We start from the raw sequence: 24326 nt of genomic DNA, 5'->3' as shown, positions 1-24326 counted from the left end.
CATTACTTTTTTAAGTAAATTTAAACTATAAAAATGTTTGTAATATCTGCTACTTTTTTACTTTAGCATTCATCAACATGCTAGCCCATAACTATAAACAATATATTTTTGTCAATTCAATCACAAAAGATTGATTTACATAAAAAATTACATATAAAAAGTTTTGTATGTATAAATATGGCACACTCTGGTTACAAATTGGGTGCAGACTACTGCAGTAGTTGAAGAAGTTCTATAATGTATATTTTTCAATCTTTTGACTGAAACAGTTTTCATTTTTAAAGTTAAGACTAATTCAATAACAGATTTTGCATTAATCATATTATAGCAAAAGTTAAAAGTCTAACTTAGTCTATTGAAAATAACTATATTTTTACTTTATATTCAAATTTCAAAATTTATACTCAACCTTTTCTTTTTAAATAATAATTAAAAGAAATATTGATAGGCTAGAGGGATATTATAAAAACAAAATCAGCAGATTATTGATTATGATAGACATAAATGTATAAAGTTTCTTTTTCACCATATAAATAAAAGTTTAACCTAATCCTAAACACATCCAGATTTCTGCATTAATTAGTGTTCAATAAGTTAAAAACGAGAAGAATGTTATTTTACAGCATCATTTCTCGTGTAGTAATTTATTGAGACACTAAATAAATTAAGCTTAGTCATAAGTAAGTAATTATACCTATATCACTGTTGAGGTTTTAGCAAAACCGCTGAATTTAGTTAGGTATTTAATTTATGGAAATCAACTCGATGAATGTGAGGTATCAACTGTTAAATAGAAAGTGTTTTTGTACTTTTATTTTCTTAAATAGGGAAGTGACCTTTTTCTTTTCGAGCAGTATTTATATATTCTAAATGTAACATATTACTTCTGTAAATAGATGCTAAGATTGGTTTAATTCCAATTTGCACATTATTTATTGGTTTGGAGTAAAACTGATTAAAAATACCTTCTATTTCAATTTGTACCAATCATCTCAGCCATTTCGTGTAGATTTCGTTCACAAAGCAAAAACAATGTAAGTATTTATGAGAAATCATTAAGAAGAAATTTATTTAAACTATAGTAATTTCATGATTGCAATCACAGAAATATCTACTTTTTCACAATTGAAATCTATTCGAGGTTGTTTTTATTAATAATATAGTCAGTTAGTTAGCTAATGGTAGTGTATTTAAAAAAAAAAAAAAACTTTGTCATATTTTAAGAATGTATTTATAAGAACGTATTTTAATTTTAAATCATCCGTCTCATTTTTCTATAAAAGTTTTCTTATTATATTATATGCCAATATAAACAACTTTTTTGTAGTCTAATTGGCTAAATGTTTGAAATGTTTTCAAACAATTATGTGTAAAAAAAAGATAATTTATAAATTTATGTCCTCTTTATCCTCTTAACATGTTATTTACATTTTTGATGTTTTTTAAAGTGAAATGTATCTTTCAAGGAGACTTTTTGGAATTTAATGCAATGTATGTTAAGCGATCAACATTCTCTAACAAAGAAACTATATGTAATTGTAGTTTAATTTTGTAATCAGTTTTTAAAAAAGGTCAACTTGTATGATTTTTTTAAAACTAATTAACAGACATCCTGAAAGGTGAGCGAAAAAAATCAAATGAAAATCAGCAAATTATTAAAAATATGAAATTCATGTATTTAATAAAACCACTTCAATACCATTAAAAGGAGTATATATTAAACATTAACAAATTTGCTACAATCTTATGAACAAAAAATTTTAATTTAAGTATTTAAAACACTACATAATACCATCCATCAAATTTAACTGATATGTGAGCCACTACTCTCCATTATGATAATAGATAATATTTATGTGATACATATAAATGTCATTTAAATATACATGAAAATTATTTAATGTACCACTGGAAAGAAACAAATACAAACTGTTGTGCGAGTGTGCATGCGCACACACAACTTTTTATATTTCTATGTAAAATTTGCACATAAATTGAATAATGTTAATTAATATTTATAACTTAAATGTAACATCTAAATGTTACATTAATATTACCTAAACATTAAATTACATAATATACAGGTAATATGTAAGTAATATTAAAATACCAAATTAATTACCTAAATATTAGATCCTAACAGTTTATAAACATATAGATTATGTAATAAATAAATTATAAAATAAAAATGTTAGTAAAAAATAACGATGAAACATTATTTTATTACAGAAGATACTGTATGTTAAAAAAATTATTAAGACTTCTCTTCTTTTATGGTAAATATTTACCTGGTGTTTCTCTTACTAGGTAGATGTTTAAAATTTATTACCAAACTCTTTCTTTACTCTCAGACAGATTTCTGGTCTGAAAAAATATAACAAGTGACCAATAAGTAAAATAAGCATGTAAAAATTACATTTTTTTTATTAAAAAAGTTAGGGTGGGCAGACGGACAGACAGACAGAGATAAAGATGCCAAAGTTCAAGTATACAAGACAAATAAAAAACAAAAATCACCTGTTCAACTAAATTAAAAATATCCAAATTTTGAAATTCATATGATTAAAAAGTTTAACAAAAATTATAAATAAACACATTTTTACTTAAATCAGGAAAGGGTAACATTACATTGACATTAACAATGATGAGAGATTAAATAATAAAATTCTAGATTACATTCAAAGAAACAAAGAAACAGATCCTGTGTAAATTCTGTGAACTTACACAGAACTAAATATTTAAAAAAAACATTTCTTAAGACGCCCACATCTGCTCTAAATCCATCCTGAAACTAGTTGATATTCTTAAACACCATGTCCTAAATTTCTATAATACCCCTAGCCACAAACTTGAATAAAAAATAAACCAGAATACATATGAGCATACTTACTGTCACGTGAAAAAGCAAAACCCTTATAAACAAGATAAAAAAATCAACAAACACCATAGCTCAAAGTTAACATCACTTAACATATTCAGTAACAAAAAAATCACATTTAAAAACCAAACTCGACAAAAAAAAGTGCCAAAAAATACATTTTAGAAATAATTAATACATCAAACATTCATTACTAAACTAAATTTAATTTAAGTTCCAAAATAAATAATATGCAAGATATGAATATTTCTGAGTGAACCCTTTCTTCAACATCCTAACAGAAATCTTTCTGCAACACTTACAAAAACACATTCACTTACCAATAAATAACTTGCTCACAAGACAATATACCGATACCAACACTAAAATATCTATCTTCTATGGTTTATCTTGTATGTTAAGATAGTATGAAAAACAATTGAAAAAATTAAACAAAATGCTCTATAAATTAAACTTTACAACTAAACATACAAACATAATAAATAAATTAATTTCCTTCAGCTCAGTACTAGAAAATAAAAACTACAAGAACATCCTTTCAAAAATATACAGAAAACCATTAATAATAGACAGTGTTGTCAATATCACCTGACCTAAATAAACTGCTTTTATACGTATGATCTTCAGAAAACTCAGCATAACTGTCATCTGAAGACGATATTAAATAATTCAACAGTATAAAAACCTAGCATGCACAAATGACTACTATAGCACACTCACTGCTGCACTTCTACACAATACAAAACACTAAAACAAACCTAAACAAAATATAATAGCAAACATAAACAAATAAAGAATATATCTCACAAATTTAAAAAATCTGGACATGACATTATCTTCAATAGAAAACCAAAGCAAGCCATTACACATAGAACACAATCACTTAAGTGTTCTAACTGCACAAAGTTTATTAATTAAAAAGCTACTTCAATCAGACAAATCAAACACATAAAAGTATTTTGTACCAAGTTAGTTAACTTTCTGCCCCCCCTTCAATCATGAATGAAAATCACAACTCTACCAACATTAACAACAACCTAAATATTTACACATAAAAAGGAACACATCTTAACAAAATCCAATGTTGGGAAATATCTAAAAAAACTACACTGACTTTTTGATCACTTTCTGGATATGTATCTACCCACTGAGAAAAAAAACAGCAGCACTAATCATGAAAAGTGACTGCTAGAGCAACTGAACAAATATGACAAATTTTTAAAATCGATGTTTTATTAAATTTGGTTCAAAATGTAATTTCAAAAGTTTACATTTTTAAATATATTTGAGTTGCTGATGCTCATTCAGTTTTCATCATTTATTGTTTATATAAAGGATATCCAAATTATTACTGATATTTGTCTGAATGTGACTTACATCACAATATACTATGATGAATAAAGAACATGAAATGACTGCCTCTTCATAAACTCAATGATTTCTGTATGCTCTGTTACTTCAAAATCTGCTATGTTAACTTCTATTACTGAGTAATAAAATTGATAGTAAGCATGTATTGAATAGAAAAACATGTCCTCATGTTAATTCTACATAAAAGAAAAAACAAAACAATTGATTATAATTAAGTCAATAAAGAAACATTTACTAAAATATTTCAATTTAAATAAATAATGAAAAAAAATTATAATGTACATATGTACATGCCCTTTACAGTAAAGAGTAAAATAAAACAATGAAAAATTTACTTTATTTTTTTTACTCACACCTTATCTGAAATATTTAAAAGGAATCAATCTCGATATTCATGTTGGTAAATAAAAAATAATTTTTTTCTTTTTTCAGTAACTTGAAAGATCTGATAACCTGGGTCACAGAAAATGTTATTACCTGTTTAAAGTAAATAAATGGACTCCTGGAACTTCAATCCCTGAATTAAGAATAGATTTAACAATCCCCACTGTATATTGGATTCCATAACGTTGAAGTTCATCAGGTTTATCTTGTAACTTTCTTAAATTATTCTTAATACAACTTGGAATTGTTACACAACAGTTTTTTTCAATACGTTCAGTCAATTCATAATCCTGAAAACATTATGCTATTAGAATAAAAGAAATTCAATAATATTATTGGAGATAAGCTATAATGACTTCTGCTGTAACATACTATATTTTTATGAATATTTTAATTTTTAGATGTAAAGGGCCATTCTGTGTTGTTTTTGGAAATCATTGTACAAACAATAATATTGTTGTGTATATTATATAACTGATTTATACTAAAATATTGGTTTGCAATAAACAGTAAAAACCTGTTACAATAAAAAAAAAATTGTCCAAAATACGTGGAGTATACCAGATACAAATTTCTAGAAGTTGAAGACAGGAATAAATTAAAGAAAATATATTACCTACTTTTATTGATTCAACACTTGACTTTATACTTCTTCTACTTTAAAAATACTTTCTTGCTATTTTTTTTTTATATTATCTTTTAAAATATTAATATGGTTCTATGGTTTATTCTATTTAATAGTGAATAACATTCATAAGTGATTTTATTTTATATTTGTTTTTTCTAATTACTTTATTACTGCAGAAGATGATAGTTAAAACGATCAAAAGTTCTCACTATTTACTCTTGCATTTTTTTGACTCTTCTTCAGCATTCTATTTGTAACAAAACAATATCAAAAAGGGCAATTTCAACATAAGACTCTTGTACTGTCCAATAGTATCTCTCAGCATCATGTATTGGCTAAACATTTTGATTTACAAATATTATAATTTTGCAAGAAAACAGTTCATACAGCTTTAGGTTTCTGTTTTATTTTCTCATAAATAAATGATAATTAAAATCAGAATAGAAATCTTTTAACAATATTTCAGATTATAAATACAAGAAAGTAGTAGTCACATATAACAGTAATACATATAATAAAGTACAAAATCAAAAGTAGTCATTATATTTTATTTCTCTGTTATTTCCCAATTATTTCTCTGATAATCTATTCAACTTCATTTCAATAATGAAAAAACTAAATAGTACTCATTGACTCTTTTTTAACAAGTTGAAGTAAAAATCAAATTTAAGTTACAATTAATTGATCTAACATTTGCGTGAAAAACAAGAAAAAAAAATTATAAAAATATGCCCTACCGATAATTATATATTATACAGAATGTATCATATGTTCTCCTAAGACTTTCATGACCTACTCTACTTGTGGAAAAAATAAACATATGTCCTAAAATGCTTTGTATGTGAGTTAGGCTACTGAAAGATTTTGCTCAGATTTCAGCTACCCTGGTGAAAAGAGGTCGTACTGAAAATTTTAGCATGTTATTAAAGAGTAAAATTAGTGATTTCTTATGGTTCTTGATAAGAAAAATAAAATAAAATATGTCCCAGAACCATATTTGCAGTAGTTTTTGAGAAATCTGAGGTGAAAACCAGTAAATCAGTGTAAAAATTAGTTTTTTTTTAAGTTTGCCATGTAATAACATGGCACCCACATTAAGTGGGTAATACCCACATTAAGTGGGTAATAAACACTTAACACTTTAAACAAAACTTGTAGGAAATTTAATTCGGAACAAAAAAATGTAAGATAAGTTAAACAAAACAAAGGTTTATTGAGATTAAATAATTTAATCTAAACAAAAACCAAATGTTTTTTTGGTGATGTGAAAGATTTGTAAAAACAAAATTTACTGTTAAAAAATTAAAAAAAAAAAAAACTGGAAATTACGCAGTAAAATAAAAATAAATAAATTACATATTTAAAAAATTATTATTTCAAAATTGGCAATAAAATAACAACAGCTAATCAACAATGCACAATACTGTATTAGTATTTAAATTATTCTGCAAGGTACATTAAGTATATTGGGTCTATGAACTGTGCTGAATTTTAGTTTGAACTAGATTGTTTTGCCATTGAAATAATGTTTATTTACAATACAGGAATACAATGACATAATATTAATTTTGGATGTGTGAATGCTACAGCTGCTGCAGTAGAATGTAAAATACATTTTCCAAATTACAGGATTGCATATCCAAAAATAATTAGCACAACATTTTGCAATCTTCAGGAAAAAGATTCACTACCTAGTATTCATACCAGCTACAAACAATCTGCCCAACATGATGCTGTTATTTTTGAAATTATTATCAATGCAGTTCAACACAGTCCAGGCATCAGTACTCAACATCTTTCTAAGCAGACCAGAGTTTTACACTCAGTGGCTTAGAAGACATTTAAACAAAACAAGTTTTATCCTTATCATAAACAACCAATTCAAAATTTACAACCAGAAGACAGTCTGCTTCACTTGGAGTTCTGTAACTGATGGAATACAAATCTGCAAGTCTACAAGGTAACGAGGCAAATTCCACTCAAGATTGTGTCAACAACTTACTTAATGAGCATACATGGGCAAAAGTAAATCCTCATGAAACGATAGAAGGCAATTTTTAACACCGATTTAGCATCAATGTATGGTGTGGCCTTCTTCATAATCTGCCGTTTGGAGCATTCATATTACCTTGCCATACTAAATGCACTTTCTTCAAGATGAAAGAATTGCCACAGCTGCTTGAAGATGTTCTTCTAGCACTGAAACTCAAAGTATACTTCAAGCACAATGGCACGCTTCCTCATTTCTCTTGTATCGATACCATTCATTTAAATTATTATTCTCAGAGAAATGGATCAGTCATGGAGCTCCATATTCCTGGCCTTCTAGATCACCTGATCTACAAGATACAAAAATCTAAAGGTATTAACCTTTAGATTTTTGTGTCTGGGGATGGATGAGAAATATTATATACAAAACAAAAATACATTTCCGTGAGGAATTAATTGCCCACATTATGGATGCAGCAGAGCAATTTAAGGACAGCCCTGAAGAACTAAAAAGAGCAACAATAGCAGTATAGAAGCACGTAAAGAAATATGTTGAAAATGGTGAGCTCATTTTTGAACACTTATTATAAAGTGGTATGTATAATGTACCTTGGTCTATTTGCAAATTTGGTTTTGCTTCTAAACAAAATCTGAATTTTTCTTTTTGTTTTATTCAATTTAGCTTACACTGTTTTATTCAGAATTACATTTCCTACAAGTTTTGTTTAAAATTTTTATGTGTTTATTGCATTAACAATGTTATTGTTATATGTCAAACAAAAAATCAAGATTTTATACCACTATTTATGGGCTTTCACCACAGATTTTTCAAAAACTACTGCAAGTATGGTTCTGGGACCTATTTTATTCAATTTTTCATGTTAAGAACTATAAGAAATCACTAATTTTGTCCCTTAATATCCTACAAATTTCAGTATGACCTCATTTCACCAGGATATCTGAAACCCAAGCAAAATCTTTCACTAGCTGTAACTCACAAACGAATCATTTTAAAACATATGCTTATGTAAACTTTTTCCATTATTTTCACAAGTTGAATAGGTTATGAAAGTCTTGATAGAACTCCGTGATACACTTGTATATTGAGAAAACAATAACTTAACCCCCAAAATTCAGTTAACAGAAAAACTTAATAAAACTAATACAAATAGTCAAATTTCATGAGATCCCACATCACCAGTTAGTAAACAATTCTATAATTACATGAAAGAAATAAAAAAAAAATAATAAAACTTAACAATTTAGAAAACATTAATTAATAAAAGAAAATGTAGTTTTTAGTAAACATAAATTTTTATGTTTTTATTTATTTTTTTGGTTGTTATTTGTTTGATGTAGTTATACGATTGTGTACCGACTGATGATGCGGAATCCTGTGAAAGTAAACTATTGGTATTATTTTTTTTAGGTTTTTCTGTCACTGTATTTTGGTGGTTAAGTTATTATTTTTTTTATTTAATTAGCACAGTGGTCAATATGTTGATGAATTATTTGAATTTTCAAAAAAATTATATATATATATTTAATTATTTATCTATTGAACATTTTTTCACTGTTTTGTGATCAATAATTTCCAACTAAAACCACCCATAAGCTAACCAATTTAACAGCTAGCTCAATGCAAACTTACCAGTTTTCATAAAGAGCACTTTTCAAATCCATGGATCCATCATCAGTTATTAAAATGTTATCTCAGACAATGGATTACCTTCATCTATGTGAACTTTTCATGATCAATTGAATTACAACTTGTTACAATTAACGCCAGTTACTGACAGGTGTGTTGAAAGCATTCATTAAATGGTATTTTAATAATTGATGATGGATCCACAGGTTCAAAAACCACTTTACGATATGTAAATTGGTAAGTTAGCATTGAGCTTGCTGTTAATGTAAATAAATAAATAAATACATATAAATACATAATCAGAATTGTTCCAAGACTACTGGTTCACATGATGTAGCAGTAGACCACTTTATTTTCCTACAACATTCATGTCCAATCAATTTTTTAAAATATTTGTTTCTTTTGAATACTGGCTATTTTTATTAATTAAAACTTTAAATTTTAATTACCTGTATAGGTAATATTCCAGGGATAATAGGTACCTGTATACCACAAGATCTGCAGTTCTTAACAAATTTTATGAATTCCATAGCATCAAAAACAATTTGTGTGATTATAAAGTCTGCTCCTGCCTCTACCTGAAAAATAACTTTAATTTAATACAAAATATTATTGTTCAAAATACATAATATTAATGTTTAAAACAGTTTGAGAACTTTTAAGCTTTCTAAGTGTTTCTAAAGTATCCTTGAAGCAAGGAAGTTCACAAGATGATTTCAACAGACTGACATATAAAAAAAAGGTCTGTTAAATGTAAATTTGTATTGTCACTAAAATTTTTTATTGTTTTTTCTGTTTGAAGACATAAATTTCATCACGGAAATGGCCCCCATTAGTAACACAGTGTTATCATCATATCATCAGCGGTTCATATAATTGTAATAAGTAATTAATTAGCAGTTAAATCACACTTAAAATAAATTTAATAACATGAACAGTTGAAAATATTTTAAGATTAGTATCCTACCTTTTCTTTTAGGTGCTTCAAGTTATCAATTTTGCAACAAGTATCTGGGTGACCTGCAGGATAACCAGCAACACAAATTGTAAAATAAGACCCAAATTCATCTCTTATGTACTGTACAAGATCTTTTGCATATCTAAAATAACCATTATTTTTATTTCCAATACTATCTGAAATGCAAGAAATAAAGTAGCATCAGTCGATTTCTTTGCTAATCAAGAGCCTACTTAATAATTAACCTCACTGTACACTACTGAAATTATTTCAGTGAATTTAATTTCAAAATTTTAACCTTCTGCCTTTATGTTTACAAATGTACTACCATTGTTAAGAAAAAAATTGTTATTCATTCTCTCCCCCACCAAAAAAAAAACTAATTCTATCAAGAAAGATGGCAAAACTACTTTTATATAATGTATCATAATACTTTACCCTGTAAGAAAGATAATGAATAAATAGCTTCATAAGCTTTCTCTTATGAAAGACTTGATAAAAAATGCTTTCAAAACAACAAAAATTTGAAAATGGTACATGCATATGGAACTCAATAAAAAAATATGTATTAAGAGATTAAAAATGAACACAATGCATGTAATTCAGTATCAATTATTGACAATGACAATTCAATTAATGAACCACCTGCACTGCAATTTATTAAGTACAGGACAAAGAATTTAGCCTGAATTATACACATAGCTGAGAAAATAATTAAAACATAGCTTTAATAAGATGTTCCACTGGAAAACATGAAATGGTTATTTAATAAAAATTCTACTATATATTAACCATTTCCAACAAGCAAGCCTGAACTAAACATTATAAGAATACATGATATACTACTGACATACATTAGCTAGGCTTAATGTTCATCTCCAATCTTAACATGATAATTTCTTATGACTTATAAACATAACAATGATTGATAAGCAAACATTTATATTGCTTGATTAACTATATTGCTATAATTTTTGTAAATTTCAGTTTACATACATTAAATGACATTTTTGATAGGAAAAAACATTAATTACACTTACAATTATGATTAAAAATCTATTAATGCTGTTACTGATAGCTTAGAAAGTTATTACATCTGATCTTTCCTACCAAAAATGATTATGTTGTTGGCTTCACTAAATCAACAATCAATGTTTGTTATTAAATACAAACTATTAATCCTTTTTCACATTTATAATGAACTAATGTTTATAGTATAAAAATGTTTATACTCCAATTAGAAATAACGAACATAAACTTATAAACATATTCACAGGCATGTTTTAAATTAAAAAAATGACTGGTGCATTTAAATAATTATTCAAATATTTTAATACCTTTAAAAAACATTAAAATATTTTATATTATGGTTAACAAAACTTACCTCCTTTTAAACAAAATATATTTTTAATTCCATATTTTTTCATTTCTTGAAGTACTTGAAACACATCCTCTTTGGTAAGTCCTTGACAGATCAGATGTAGCATAACAGTCAGACCTTGTTGATGAAGACTAATGGCAAATTTTAAAGCAGAATTATCGAAAACACATGGTGAGTTGTTACGCCACATTACAGAACAAAACATTGGCTGAAACTCTCTACTGCATTCCACAACCCTGAATTATAAATAAAATATATGAGATACATAATTTACCTCCTTATAAATGCTAAGTATATTAAATTTTCAAACATGTTTATTCCTGTATTATATCAAATCGAAAAGAAAAATGAAGTAAAATTTGTAAATGATATTTTTTTAGTATAAACCTATACTCACTTATATTATACAATTAATTAAAGGCAATTAAAGAGATTAGGTGTTAGAAAAAGAAAATATTTTTAAAACAAAGTACAAAAAGGCCATGGAACAGCAATACTTCCTCCAGAAGTGTGCCTAGTGATACAATAGTTTTCACACTGTCACCACCCCAGCATTACTCCTTTGGAAAAAAATTAGAAGCACCTTATAAATGGAAAATAGCTCTAATAGAAACATATATTTTCTGAAAACAAAGGAAAAGAATGGGTTTCCTACTCTCACCACACATTGCCGGTACAGTTGCTTTTTACAAAATTATCATCAGTTGAAAATAACTAATACAGGTTGATCCCTAGCAATGCAATCCATAATTTAATTTTGAATGAACTAGAGCAGAGTCAATTTGACAAAGAACATTTACCAGAAAAAACTTATTTTTATAATAAAGATTTTTAATGCATATAAACAAATATCTCTTCAAATTCTATATATGCAAGTTTTATGATAATTTGTCATCTACCATCAACACTAAGTATTTAATAAAATTTATCTGAGATATGACTGAACAGTCGCATTGTAAGTGAATATGAATACAATCAACATTACGGTACATTAATGGAGTCAATAAACTAGAAGCTCATAAAATTTTATTAACATAAAACCATAAGCCTAAATTATCCAGATCAGTCTGTAACCTATCAAGATTCTTTGAAAAATACATTAAAGCAGTATCATTTGCAAAAGATATAGCTTTACCATCAAATTTATTCAAAAACAGGTCATTAATAAAAACTAGAAATAGAATATGTCCAAGAACCAAGCTGTGGGACTCCATATTTTACCTGAAGGATGTTGCTCACACAACTACGCGACTTCTACCCTCCAGATAAGATGCAAACCTCTAAAATGGCTTTAATTAAAGCTAGACCTCTAATTCCAGCTCTGTACATTTTATCTAATAAAAGTGAATGATTAATTATATCAAATACTTTATAAATATCAAGAAATAAGACATATTGCTTATCTGGTGAATTAAGTCCAGAATAAACAGCTATTATAAATTTATGCAATGCAAATTCAGTACTCAGCCCTCCTGAAACCCAGTTGACATGAGTAAAAATTAATTTACATGAGTATTTTGGGATAAAAAACTAACCAACCTTTTTTTTTAATTACTTTTTCTAGCAATTTTGAAAAAAACTGGAAGTAATGAATTGGGCTGATAATTGCCAACCATATCTAAAGAGTGTGATTTATGAACTGGAACAATTTTTGCCAATTTCAGGGCAAAAGAAAATTTAACCATAGTTAAGACAATTAATTTATGTTAAACATAACAGATAATAAAGGGATCACTAGGACAGAAATTTTTTACCAGAGCAGAAGAGATATTATCAGTACCTGACATTTACCTGCTTTCAGAGACATTCTTACATATCAAGCTCATATAACTAATAGGATTAAAAAAAATAGATTTAAGTGAAGTGGGAGAATTAAACTGACAATGATAATGCTACATCAATCAATCATTCACAGTACCAGTGTTACTGATAACTTCATTAGATACTCCAACAAAGTATTCATTAAAAATATTAGCAATTTCACCTTCAACAGAAACAATACCATTTTCACATATTTTTGATATTTTATTTTTAATAGTAGACATATCAGTGTAGTACTGGTTTATAATCCTCCACCAATTCTTGGCAGGTAATAATTTTTTAAATATTTTTTTTTTGGCTGTCTTAATCCACACAGACTAACTAATATGAGAATACCAAGTAAGATTCAGAAGGGTAGATCCTGTTCTAAATAAATTTTAAACCTCAAAGATATTTTGACTCTGAGCACTAGGATGCAGCAACATTGTAGTCACAAATGTGGATTTCAGAAAAAGCACACAGCTCCATTGGCAGACACCACCACCAAAATGAAATTCCTCAGAGAAACCATTTGAAATAAAAACAGGAGTTAAAAGAATGGGCTATCACATATTCTAGTCAACCTAATTCTGAAAAAATAATACAAACATGAAAACAAGAACTGGAAAAAGAAGACATCAAAAGGAAATAATTAGAAAAAAGGAAAGACAATCTGGTAATATAGTGTTTATGATATTGCCTTACTAGCGCAGAACAAGGAGTAAGTACAAGTAACAATCAAGAAACTGCAAGAAATCACTGGAAAAACCAGCCTACAAATCTATAATGAAAAAAAGTAGTATATGGAAACTAAACACCAAAAGAAAAAATATATGAACACAAAATACAGCAATATCAAAAGAGTAGACAACTTAAATACTTAGGAGAATGAATACAACTTACCGAATTGGATAAAACAGGACACATAGAACGCATTAAAAAATTTGAATGAACATATGGAATTATGCAAAACAGATATAACAAACGCAACATATCATAAAACACCAAAATCAAAAAAAAAATACTGATGAACGAGAACCTCTACAAACACACAGAGACTTTACAGACACCATGCAGAAGAGCAACGCAAAATTCTACGGACACCTCAAAGAATGGATGATGACAGACTGACCAAAACGATCTTCAACCACCTTACACAGATGAAAGCCTGTGAAGGAAATAAAGATTACAGAAAGCATCATACGAGATAGAGATGAGTTCAGGAAAATAATTGACAGGTTTAAGAACTTCAAAGACAAAGATCACAAAATATAGCTTTATTCATCAGTCCAAGAAATGGACTGTTGAACAGAAGAGGAATCATAGTGAAAAAATGAAAAAGGTCTGGGAAGCAAAGAAGAAAAAACTGAACAGCAGGCAACAAGTTCCCTGTGCTCAAAAGAAAACGAAAATTAATACATGAATGAAAGAATATATTTATATATATATATATATATATATATATATATATATATATAAATAAATAAATAAAATAATTTCAAGGAAATAAGTTTATTATAAACTCTTTTTAAATGTCTCTTAGAGAAAGTAATTAGAAAATAGGAAAAGAGTTGAAAGAAATTGGAACACACCATAAAATAAATTGGGTCTGAAATTGAAAGGAATTGGAATTAACTGCCTAGCCTTTGCTGATGTTATTGTAATTTTCTCAGAGAATTTCAAAACAGCATAGCGTACTAGAACATTTAATCACGTAAAAGAAATAGTAGGGTTAAACATTTCCTTCAAAAACATAAAATTCATAGCCAATATCAAAGATTCGTCCAACTCCCTCAGTAGAAAATATGGAAAAACAACAAAGTCAAAAAATTAATTATCTGTAAGAAATAATCCAAATTACTGGTGTAGATAAAGAAGCTAATCAAACAAGGGTAAGAAAACTCGAATTGGTATACCAACACAAAATATTTATAACAAAAAGAATTTCTCAATAAAGGCCAAAATCAGGCATTACAATATGGTAATCAAACCAGCAAGCCTGTACATATCAGAATGCATCTTCAATTTGAAACTAGGTGAAATAAATAAAAATAAAGGGAAATCTTGAGAAAAATCCTAGGAACAATAAAATAGGGGAAAATAAATGCAAATTCAGAAGTAATAAACAACTCTTTAGTAATCAATGAAAATGGGGAAGTTTCAGATTCCATCAGAAAAAGAAGAGCCAAATTATTCAACCACTTTATGATAGAATGAATGATAGCAGGCTCACAAAACAAATCTTCAACCACGATTACAACAAAAAGAACCAAAATCAATGGACCTCAAGTGATTTGAGAAGACCTAAAAAAGAAAAAATGAAAATATCTGAAAGAATAGTACAAGACAGAATAACAATCAGAAGTTTCCAGGAGGAGGAGAAAAAGACTCTGGTCAGAAAAGAGAAGGCAAAACAACGCGAAAACGAGAAGGAATATTGAAAGACTAGGAAAGAAATGCCCATAAGAAAGAGAAATGAATGTAAAATGTTACTTCGTATGGTTCTCAATCAGACAAACTCAAAAAAAGAAACATATTTCAATTAAAAAATTATCTTACGTAAGTGCCATGTTTCTTTGATAAAATTTTATTGAAACATTAATTTTTATTTTAAATAATCCTTTTTTCAGTCTTTTTATTGTTATCTACCAATTACATCTCATTAATTATCAGAGTATAGTCATTTAGCATTTAATTATAACTGCTAAATTAAAGGTTAAATAATAATATCTGTTAAAAATATATAATTAAACTTATTTATTGGTACTGGTGCTGTAATCTAGACTTATCTTAATAGTTAATTATCAAAAATTATTTAATAATTTTTTATGAATAGTACTAATATTCTAAATAAGTATTTATACAGTTAATCAGTTATAAACTTCTTTTATTTTTAGCTACTTTCTTCTTATATCTTTTTAACAAAAACTTAGGGTAATAACACTATTAATAATAATAATGTAATAACTGGGGAAGAATAAGGTTGTTCACAGTTTTATGGTTCACAAACAGGAGAAACATATAAGTTTTTCCTAAATTTTTAACTTAATGCTTAAAATCCTCTTAGAATTTGAATGCAAAAAAAGTACTACACCAATGTCATAACTTCATGGCTAGAACTTTCAGTTCCAGTACTTAACTCAAAAATAAAATACTCTTTATTTTCATTAACATGTGATTAATATTAATCCTCAATGGTAAAACAAGTTTAATATCCATCCTTTGTTATACTTTTGGTTTCCCATAAATGTATGTTTTTTCACTTTTTTGTTTTCTGACAATAATTACAAAATTTTAAATACTGGTAACCTGTATTAGAAGTAAGAATTTTTTAGAAGTAACAACAAATTAAATTTTTTCTTGATAACTCAACTATTTCATTTGAAATAAAAAAATAAATGATCAGTTTTGAAATATATAAAATTGTTTACGGAAAACATGTAGTTTTGTTTTGACGTAGTTTATCTTACAAACACAATAACCTTTCAAGTAAACACCTTAATATCATCATCACTTTGATGACCTTAATAACTTAACATCATATAATATATCTAATGTATAAGATGGAGTGGTCTTCTGAGTGTCAGCAGTGCTTGAGCATTTAGAAGGAAATTGCAGCCTACTTCACCCTTCTCTATTGTTAGAAAAACATTTTCAAAACCTAAATCATTCACTAAATGATAAATAAATTTTGTAAAAAAATTTTTTTTTTTTTTTTTTGCCTCATAAAGATTATCACAAGTACATATGAAATACACAGTACTGATTACTGATATGTTAAATTATCCTTAGGCATCCCATTAGGGAAGTCAAAACCTGAGGGGGGCAATTAGCTAAGGTTTTGTTTCAGCAATCAGACCCGACGAGTCTTTTAAGTTATCATTGGTGATAACAAAGAACGCGTCGCTCATTCTTTCTGTAAGGGCAGCTAGTGTTGACTGATAAGAGCAGGGTTAGAATTGGTTGGGTCCTCTTTCATGTTCAAAAGAGGGAAGAGCAGGAACAATGTTTAAAAGCTGGGAGCTAGGACATGTTTTTGCTAAGTGCTAGGGACCTGACTGATCTAAGCTGTGTTTTAATTACGGTAAAGTGGGCACAAAAAATAGCCGTGTCCTATCAGCCGACTTGTGCCCTGTGCGATGTTGAAGGACGAGGATTGGAAACAAAGTTTGCAAAGGTAGGAAATGAGGATCCTACAAGTTAATTGTAATCGGAGTAGCGCATCAATAGACGTATGTTGGGAGCTGGTTGCCGGAATGGGTCGAGCGAGACCCTTTTGTTTCTGGTCAGAGAACGGGTGGTGCCTTACAAGCTTTCCCGGTTCTTCAGGACGGGATACTCGTCGCCATCATCGCTTCTCGGCTGAAAAAAATCCGGCCGAAACCTCTGTCACGAGTTGTGCGGGGAAGGCTGCGACCTGAACCGCACAAGGAGTGCGGCAAGGAGGGGCGAGCCAAGCCCGAAGGGCGGCTCCCCACGAAGTCAAGGGAAGTGGAGGATGGCGGTGCAGTGATCGGCCCTAGGCTAAGGTAAGCCTGCTGACAAGCAGGTGAACTTCGGGTCCGAGGGTTTAGGACAGATCGAGGAGATGCAGTCGTAGTGGACCAAAATTTCCTCAAAAAAAGGAGTCTAGTGTCCTTGGAGATTCGGCAGCTTGTCGACTCCTATTTGAGTCAATGTGCATTTTGGTCTCGGATCTGGCATTAAAATGTGAGGGACTCCAAGGGGCCAACCTTGCCTTGGACTCGATTGTTTCACGATTATCCGGCAAGGTAGACCAGGTTGTGGAGGGAGTCAAGGGCTTCAAGCCGGTGACGGGTGAACTCCACAAGTCTATAAAACGGATGGAGAAGGCTAAAAAGCCTGTTTCCTTCGCCGCAGTAGCTGCCGCGCCTGTGCTTAAGCGGATTAGTCCACCGCTGCCAGTTCAGGCGCCGTCGGCTAAAATTAAGCGGGCTACCGTTAAGGTGGTTCCGCTAAAACTTGGTCCGGTGGTTTCGTCGTTAGCAACGCAGCTAACTCTGAAGAAAGTCCTGGACCCGCCATGTTAGATTTACACGAACGAAAATGGTGGTTCCTGCACAACGCAACTTGTCATACAGCTAATGAAACGCTGGACATGTTACGGGAATTTTTTGGCCATCGTTTGATATGAAAAGGGTTGTGGGCTCCGAGATCCTCGGATCTTACACCAGCAGGCTTTATCCTTTGACGTTTTTTTAAAACAGTCCCCTCATACACTTTACGAAATGAAGGCTAACACTGAAAGTGAGATATCAAATATTACGAAAAGTGGCAGCAAATGTTATGAAACATGTACGAACCTGCATCAGGATCACAGGAAATCATTTTGAACATCTATTGTAAAGTTATTAAAGGTAATTTGAATATTGTTGTATAACTATTTTATTAATATTAATATTTTTGTAATACATTCACGTCGTCAATCAAACAAAGGGGTTGCGACCTTTTTGAAACACTCGTTATTTGGTTAATTTTGAAGACAAAGAAATTATCGACAAAAACATGGATATCTTTAATTAATAAATTAGTTATTTATATTAATTTTACGCTAAACATTATGTTTTATTTCATTTTTGTCTGCTCCTGCTGCACCAGCATATACAAAGAGGTTCAAACAGCATTACAATCATCAAAAGTTTCACTCCTCATCGGTGATGCTTCTTGGATATGACTTGAGTAACTAAGAATGAATCTTTGTGCTAATCATATTCTCATCTATTGAAAGATCTTGACTCGGGGAAAGTAAAATTTGAAAAGCCGATAATATGATCAACCAAAGGACTGAACTGTGCACAAGGACTGTAATTAGGTTCACAAGGTTTGGGCAGGTATAACCATATGAAGGAACTGAAGGATGGTCTGTAAACGATTGCGGGTATCATCCTCCCGAACCAAGGAATAATTGGCTGCAGCCCGTTCACTAATAACTGTAAATTGTCGGCCTTTTATTTATTCCCATATTTATCAACACAAAAAAATTATCGCTTGTACTTCTAGCATGTCACAGGTTTCCACTTTTTTGACGTACTGCACTCTTTAAATCTATCTCTATTTGCCGAAATGAACCGATCTGCATGTAGATTACTGTATTTTACAAAATTTCCTAATAAAGCAATAAAGAAGAAAAGGCGAAAATAAGTGACTGGAGAATTTCGAGGGGGACAATGTTTCAGCCCTGGCAACTCCTGAAAACCAAAATTATGATTGTAGCTAGGTTCATCGTTTTCTTCGACCTCTGCTACCCAGTACCATCCTCAGAGTCACTTCAACAATTATTGGTAACCGTAGGCGCTGTCTGACGTGGCCTACCTTAGGGCGTCGTACAGGAGGAATTGAAGAATTAGTAACATTAGGCCTAATGTCAATATATGACTGGCTTGAGAAAAAGTTTATATTTATTCCTGATGTAGATGGACGATCTTCGGGAGGAATGTAATCCGGATCACTATCAGTGTCTATTACTGAACTATTGCCACTAGTTTCTGTACCATTTTCACAGTCTAATACATTAGTTACAGAGTTATCGCTCAGATATTCATTTTCTAATACATAACAATGTATTTTCACTAACTAGAAATCTAGATAGTTTCATTATTAAAATAAAACGATAAAATACCACAAAACCTAACTAACAGAGACTCTCTTACAACATAACTAAACACACTCTGTTTTCTTCTTTTATTTTCTGTTTTGCCTCCGGAACCACTGCAAGGTATTACTTAAGAGGATGATATGTATGAATGTAAATCGTAATCTTGTACAGTCATTCGACCGTTCCTTAGGTGTGTGGTTAATTGAAACCCAACCACCGAAGAACTCTACGATCTAGAATTCAAATCCGTATAAAAGTAACCGTCTTTGTTAGGATTTGAATCTTAGAACTGTTGACTTTGAAATCAGCTGATTTGCGATGAAGAAATTACTGAGAAAACATTTCTGAACTGCCAGATGAATATTGGAAGTAATGTTGCGAACATGCACTAACCATAAAAAAAAATTATTATGAAACAGATAGAGTTGCCGACACGCAAACTGAAAGGTTTACAGTCTGCGTTAATGATAACCCACCGGGTTGGTCTAGTGGTTAACGCGTCTTCCCAAATCAGCTGATTTGGAAGTCGAAAGTTACAGCGTTCAAGTCCTAGTAAAGCCAGATATTTTTACATGGATTTGAATACTAGATCGTGGATACCGGTGTTCTTTGGTGGTTGGGTTTCAATTAACCACACATCTCAGGAATGGTCGAACTGAGAATGTACAAGACTAACACTTCATTTACACTCATACATATCATCCTCAGAAGAATTATCTAAACGGTAGTTACCGGAGGCTAAACAGGAAAAAGAAGAAGTCTGCGTTAATGACAGTGAAAGCAATGATGAGAGCGCCGATGAATCAAGAGTCATCAAACAAGGATGATGCGAGATCCGAAGGGATGGATGGGATTGAGCCGCTTGATTAAAAAACCGTTATCTATCCTAATTTACTATATCTTTCATTTAATTAAATCTGAAAAAAAAACTAGTAAAGAATAAATAAAATATCAAAAAGCAAAAAAGAGTTGTAAAACAAAAAATTAAATACTTTAGCAATTTATACAAACAAGGTTAAAAAAACGAATATAACAAAATAGAAACGGTCAGACGTATCCGTGAAAGTTCAGCGTGCTGTTGAGCAACGCACGCACGCACCCACACAAACATACTTGCGTGCGTGTGTGGCCGATCCTGGGTCCCACCTTCTGATGTAAACCGATCTATCCCCACCACGCGCATTGACGTGTTTACGCTTTCTTAACACTTAACACATACATTTAAAACATTCTTTCATCTGATATCATTGATTACGTTTCAAACAATCGTATACAAAGTATGCAATAACAAAATAAGTTAAATATTATGATATACTGACGTCATATAAGCTGATGGTAGTTTCAGATATCACAACTTTCTAAATAATCAATTTAATGAAAACAATAATTTTAAATTAGTGTAATTTGTATTGTTTATGATTATGTTTGTATTATTGTTGATAGAATGCTAAAAAATGATGTAATTTTGCTTCTATTAACAAAAAATATCATTAAAACTTTTTTACAAATAAATGTTTATTTTCTGCCAATTCTGTTAGCAATGTACAGCAATTCATTACATTTAATTAGTAAAATATGTTGGCTATTACCACTAGCTTTTCCTATACAAAAAAGTAATCAGTACAATACTCATTGAAGAAGTTTATTAAAATTTATTAATAATCTATAATTAACAAACAAATAGATTAGTAAAAAATACTATCTCTAACTTATTTTACTTACTTGAAATTATAAGATAAGAAATCAATCAGATATTGAAATTTTTAAAATGTACATTGCAATAATTTTAGTTCATACCTAGGATTTTGTTACAAATTAGATTCACTTTTCATTTTCTTGCATTAAGATAGGAATTTGGGTCAGGTATAATGAAATGGCTCCTTCCCAGATTCCTACAGCAGGCCAGATAAATGACTCATCTGGATAACACAAACATCACTTAGAAATCATATAAATAAAGGAAATAATAAAACAGAGGATAAAGTTTCTGGTGGGGCAACTCTACTTGTAAATGATCAAAATACTATTTATTGTATACCTTTAGTAAAAAGGATTACTTATTTTATTATAAGTTATAATTCTCATTACTGCTCGTTAGTTACTACTAGTAAACCCAGCAACACTCAGTAAAATTGAACCCAAAATTGTTTAACTTTAATAAGCTTTTGCAAAGTTCAATTTAATGTGATCATCATTATAATTTTATCCTTGCTTTACACTTTCAATTATAGGATGCTGCTTCCACAGATTTTCCAACTGTTGCAAAATTGTCAGGTTGTAAGGATGCAGTTTCTACTAGTTAGGAGGTAATCAATGCAGATTCTATTTATTAGGAGATTCAGGAAAATAAACATAAATTGTTTTTTAAGGATAGCAAATTATTGACAAGAACACAGAAAAGAATTAAAAAATGTACTCATAAATAAATGTAGCGATAAATTAATAGCTTTTGATAATATATCTGACTATCAGAATAATATACAAAAAATTTATTTTTCCACGCAGACGCTCGTTTTGTTTGACTACTACTTTTTAACTTAAAGATAAATTTTAGTTCACAGCTAATAAAAAAAATATGGTTTTTAAAACTATTCATTCAAAGTACTTCAATTACAGCTGAAATAAAAATGTTAATCATAGGCAAGTTAAGGTAGTGACTTTGGTAGATATAAAAGAGGATATTAGAAATATATTTTTAAATATGTTTTCTAACTCCAATAAATTTTCATATTTAACATGAAAGATCTAAACATGATTTTGTAATTATACCGAAATTCAGGTTCTTTGTTTAAAAAGATAATAAAAATTAGCCATTTAGAAAATCAGAACTAGCAGCTGAAAATACTTACGCTTTATATCAGTCAGAATATGCATTTTCACCAGTTTTAGTATACTAAAAAATGATATAAAAATATGTTTACAAAGTTAACAATTTTTTATTTTTAATATTATAATTATTTTTATTGTCATAACTTTTGAAATTTTTGATGTCATAATTTTTTTTTTTTAATGAAGATAATGATTGAAATAATGTTAGAAAACCAGACCCTTGCTAAATACCAAAACTGAGACCAGATGATCTAGAAACAAGAATGTTAACCCACTGATCTAGAAACAAGAATGTTAACCTACTATGGCAACATTAACTCAAGCTAACCCTTCTCATATGAAAAAATTGGACATTCATTTTATGGGTCAAAATTCATAATTTACCCCAAATGCAAGTAAAAAAAAATAGTAATGCAAAAGAAAAATGTTACAAAATACAAAATAATATATATATATGTATAATAAATTAAATAACACACAAATCTTATAATAAAAAAATTAATTACTTACCTTTTAACCAAATCATCCATACATTCATTCTGAAGTGATGGTAACCATTCACATGAAAAAAATAACATTGATTCACTATTAACTGGTGCTTCATCTAAATTAATTTTCATTATGAAAATGATCAAATACAATGAAATAAAGCATATAAATATGCAATGACTATCTTGCAAAACATCTGTGCTACTGAAGTGAAGAGAAGTACTAAAGCAAACATTTAGATTTTATCAGACCAGATAAAAAAAAGTGACATCATATTAATAAAATTAATGTTTCATATTAATGAAACAAAATTCTAATTTATGGGAACAAAAAATATATTTTTTACTCAACTGAGTAATAAATGATATATAATAATATCACTGAATAAACTGTATAATGTACAGTTACTTAACTGAAACTGTAACTATAATATTACATAATGTAAACAAAGATATTAGATGTACAAATGTATATAATATAATATTGTATATAAAAACAAAAGTTAACCAGTACTACTGAAATCTGTTGACATAAATTTTATTTAAAATTGATTAGTTAACCTTCTGACAATCACTTACAGATAATTTAATCTCAATAAATTGATATCTTCTTTTATTTTAATTTTGAAGTTAAAGAATAATCTTGGTGAATATTTTTAAAAAGTAATAATTAGCTTGTTAGAAATTAAATCAAAACTCATTAATCTGTAGACATATCACATTACAGTTGGTATCTAGTAATTAATCAATATACTTATAAAAAATTAATATAAAAATAAAATCTCTATATCAATCACTGCAGTAGGGATGAATTAAAGGTGGTCAGTCATTTTTAGATGGATATTTGAATATATATTTATACATTAAGTATAAACATACATAAGTGCATTAAGTAAATAAACACATGTATAGGTACAGTAAGTATATACATGTATTAGTATAAATATATATACATTTAAAAGTATGTAGAAAATATGATTGTTACGCACTTCAACCACAGTGGTTGAAGGCAACCTGACCTCAGCTGTAAGTCAATACCAGAAAGCTATTTTCTAAGAACAAGCACCTCATTCTAGGCTTGTAAAAGAAAATGAGAAGTGAAGTAGTTTCTCACTGAATTCTTCAATGGTATGAATACGATTATCTCAGTGATAATTCAGCATGCTAAACAAAACACACAATGAAATGTTTTACCTGTGTATGCTGCCACATACATTGTTGTGTACTTAAGTTTTTAGTATTTAGTGGGCAATACAGTATAAAAATAGAAATTAATATACTTCTCAGTAAATGTGTAAAAAGAAAAAACTACTTGAAAGTGTTTATTATGTGTACTGTCATGAACATGGCAGCATG

General features: G+C 29.2%; 1 protein-coding gene across 2 annotated transcripts; it reads right to left on the bottom strand.

The window, feature by feature from the left end:
- Positions 1–1696: 1696 nt before the first annotated feature.
- LOC142320341 (methylenetetrahydrofolate reductase (NADPH)) lies at positions 1697–23193 on the bottom strand. 2 transcript variants are annotated; one of them, XR_012755350.1, is made up of 7 exons: positions 22993–23193; positions 11241–11473; positions 9866–10032; positions 9348–9476; positions 4727–4923; positions 4256–4425; positions 1697–2364 (listed from the first exon to the last, which is right to left on the bottom strand). XR_012755350.1 is itself a non-coding variant. In XM_075358046.1 (6 exons), exons 1-6 carry the CDS (start codon positions 23100–23102, stop codon positions 2316–2318), a joined length of 885 nt encoding a protein of 294 aa, XP_075214161.1. In that variant the 5' UTR covers positions 23103–23193; the 3' UTR covers positions 1697–2315. The 2 variants fall into 2 exon arrangements, 1 of the variants encoding a protein (XP_075214161.1); XM_075358046.1 differs by lacking the exon at positions 4256–4425.
- Between the last annotated feature and the right edge of the window lie 1133 nt (positions 23194–24326).

This window comes from Lycorma delicatula, chromosome 2, assembly GCF_047948215.1.
Source record: "Lycorma delicatula isolate Av1 chromosome 2, ASM4794821v1, whole genome shotgun sequence".
In the NCBI taxonomy this organism is placed as follows: Eukaryota; Metazoa; Arthropoda; class Insecta; order Hemiptera; family Fulgoridae; genus Lycorma; species Lycorma delicatula.
The sequence above is the reverse complement of the archived record's forward strand: the minus strand, read 5'-3'. Positions and strand labels throughout refer to the sequence as shown.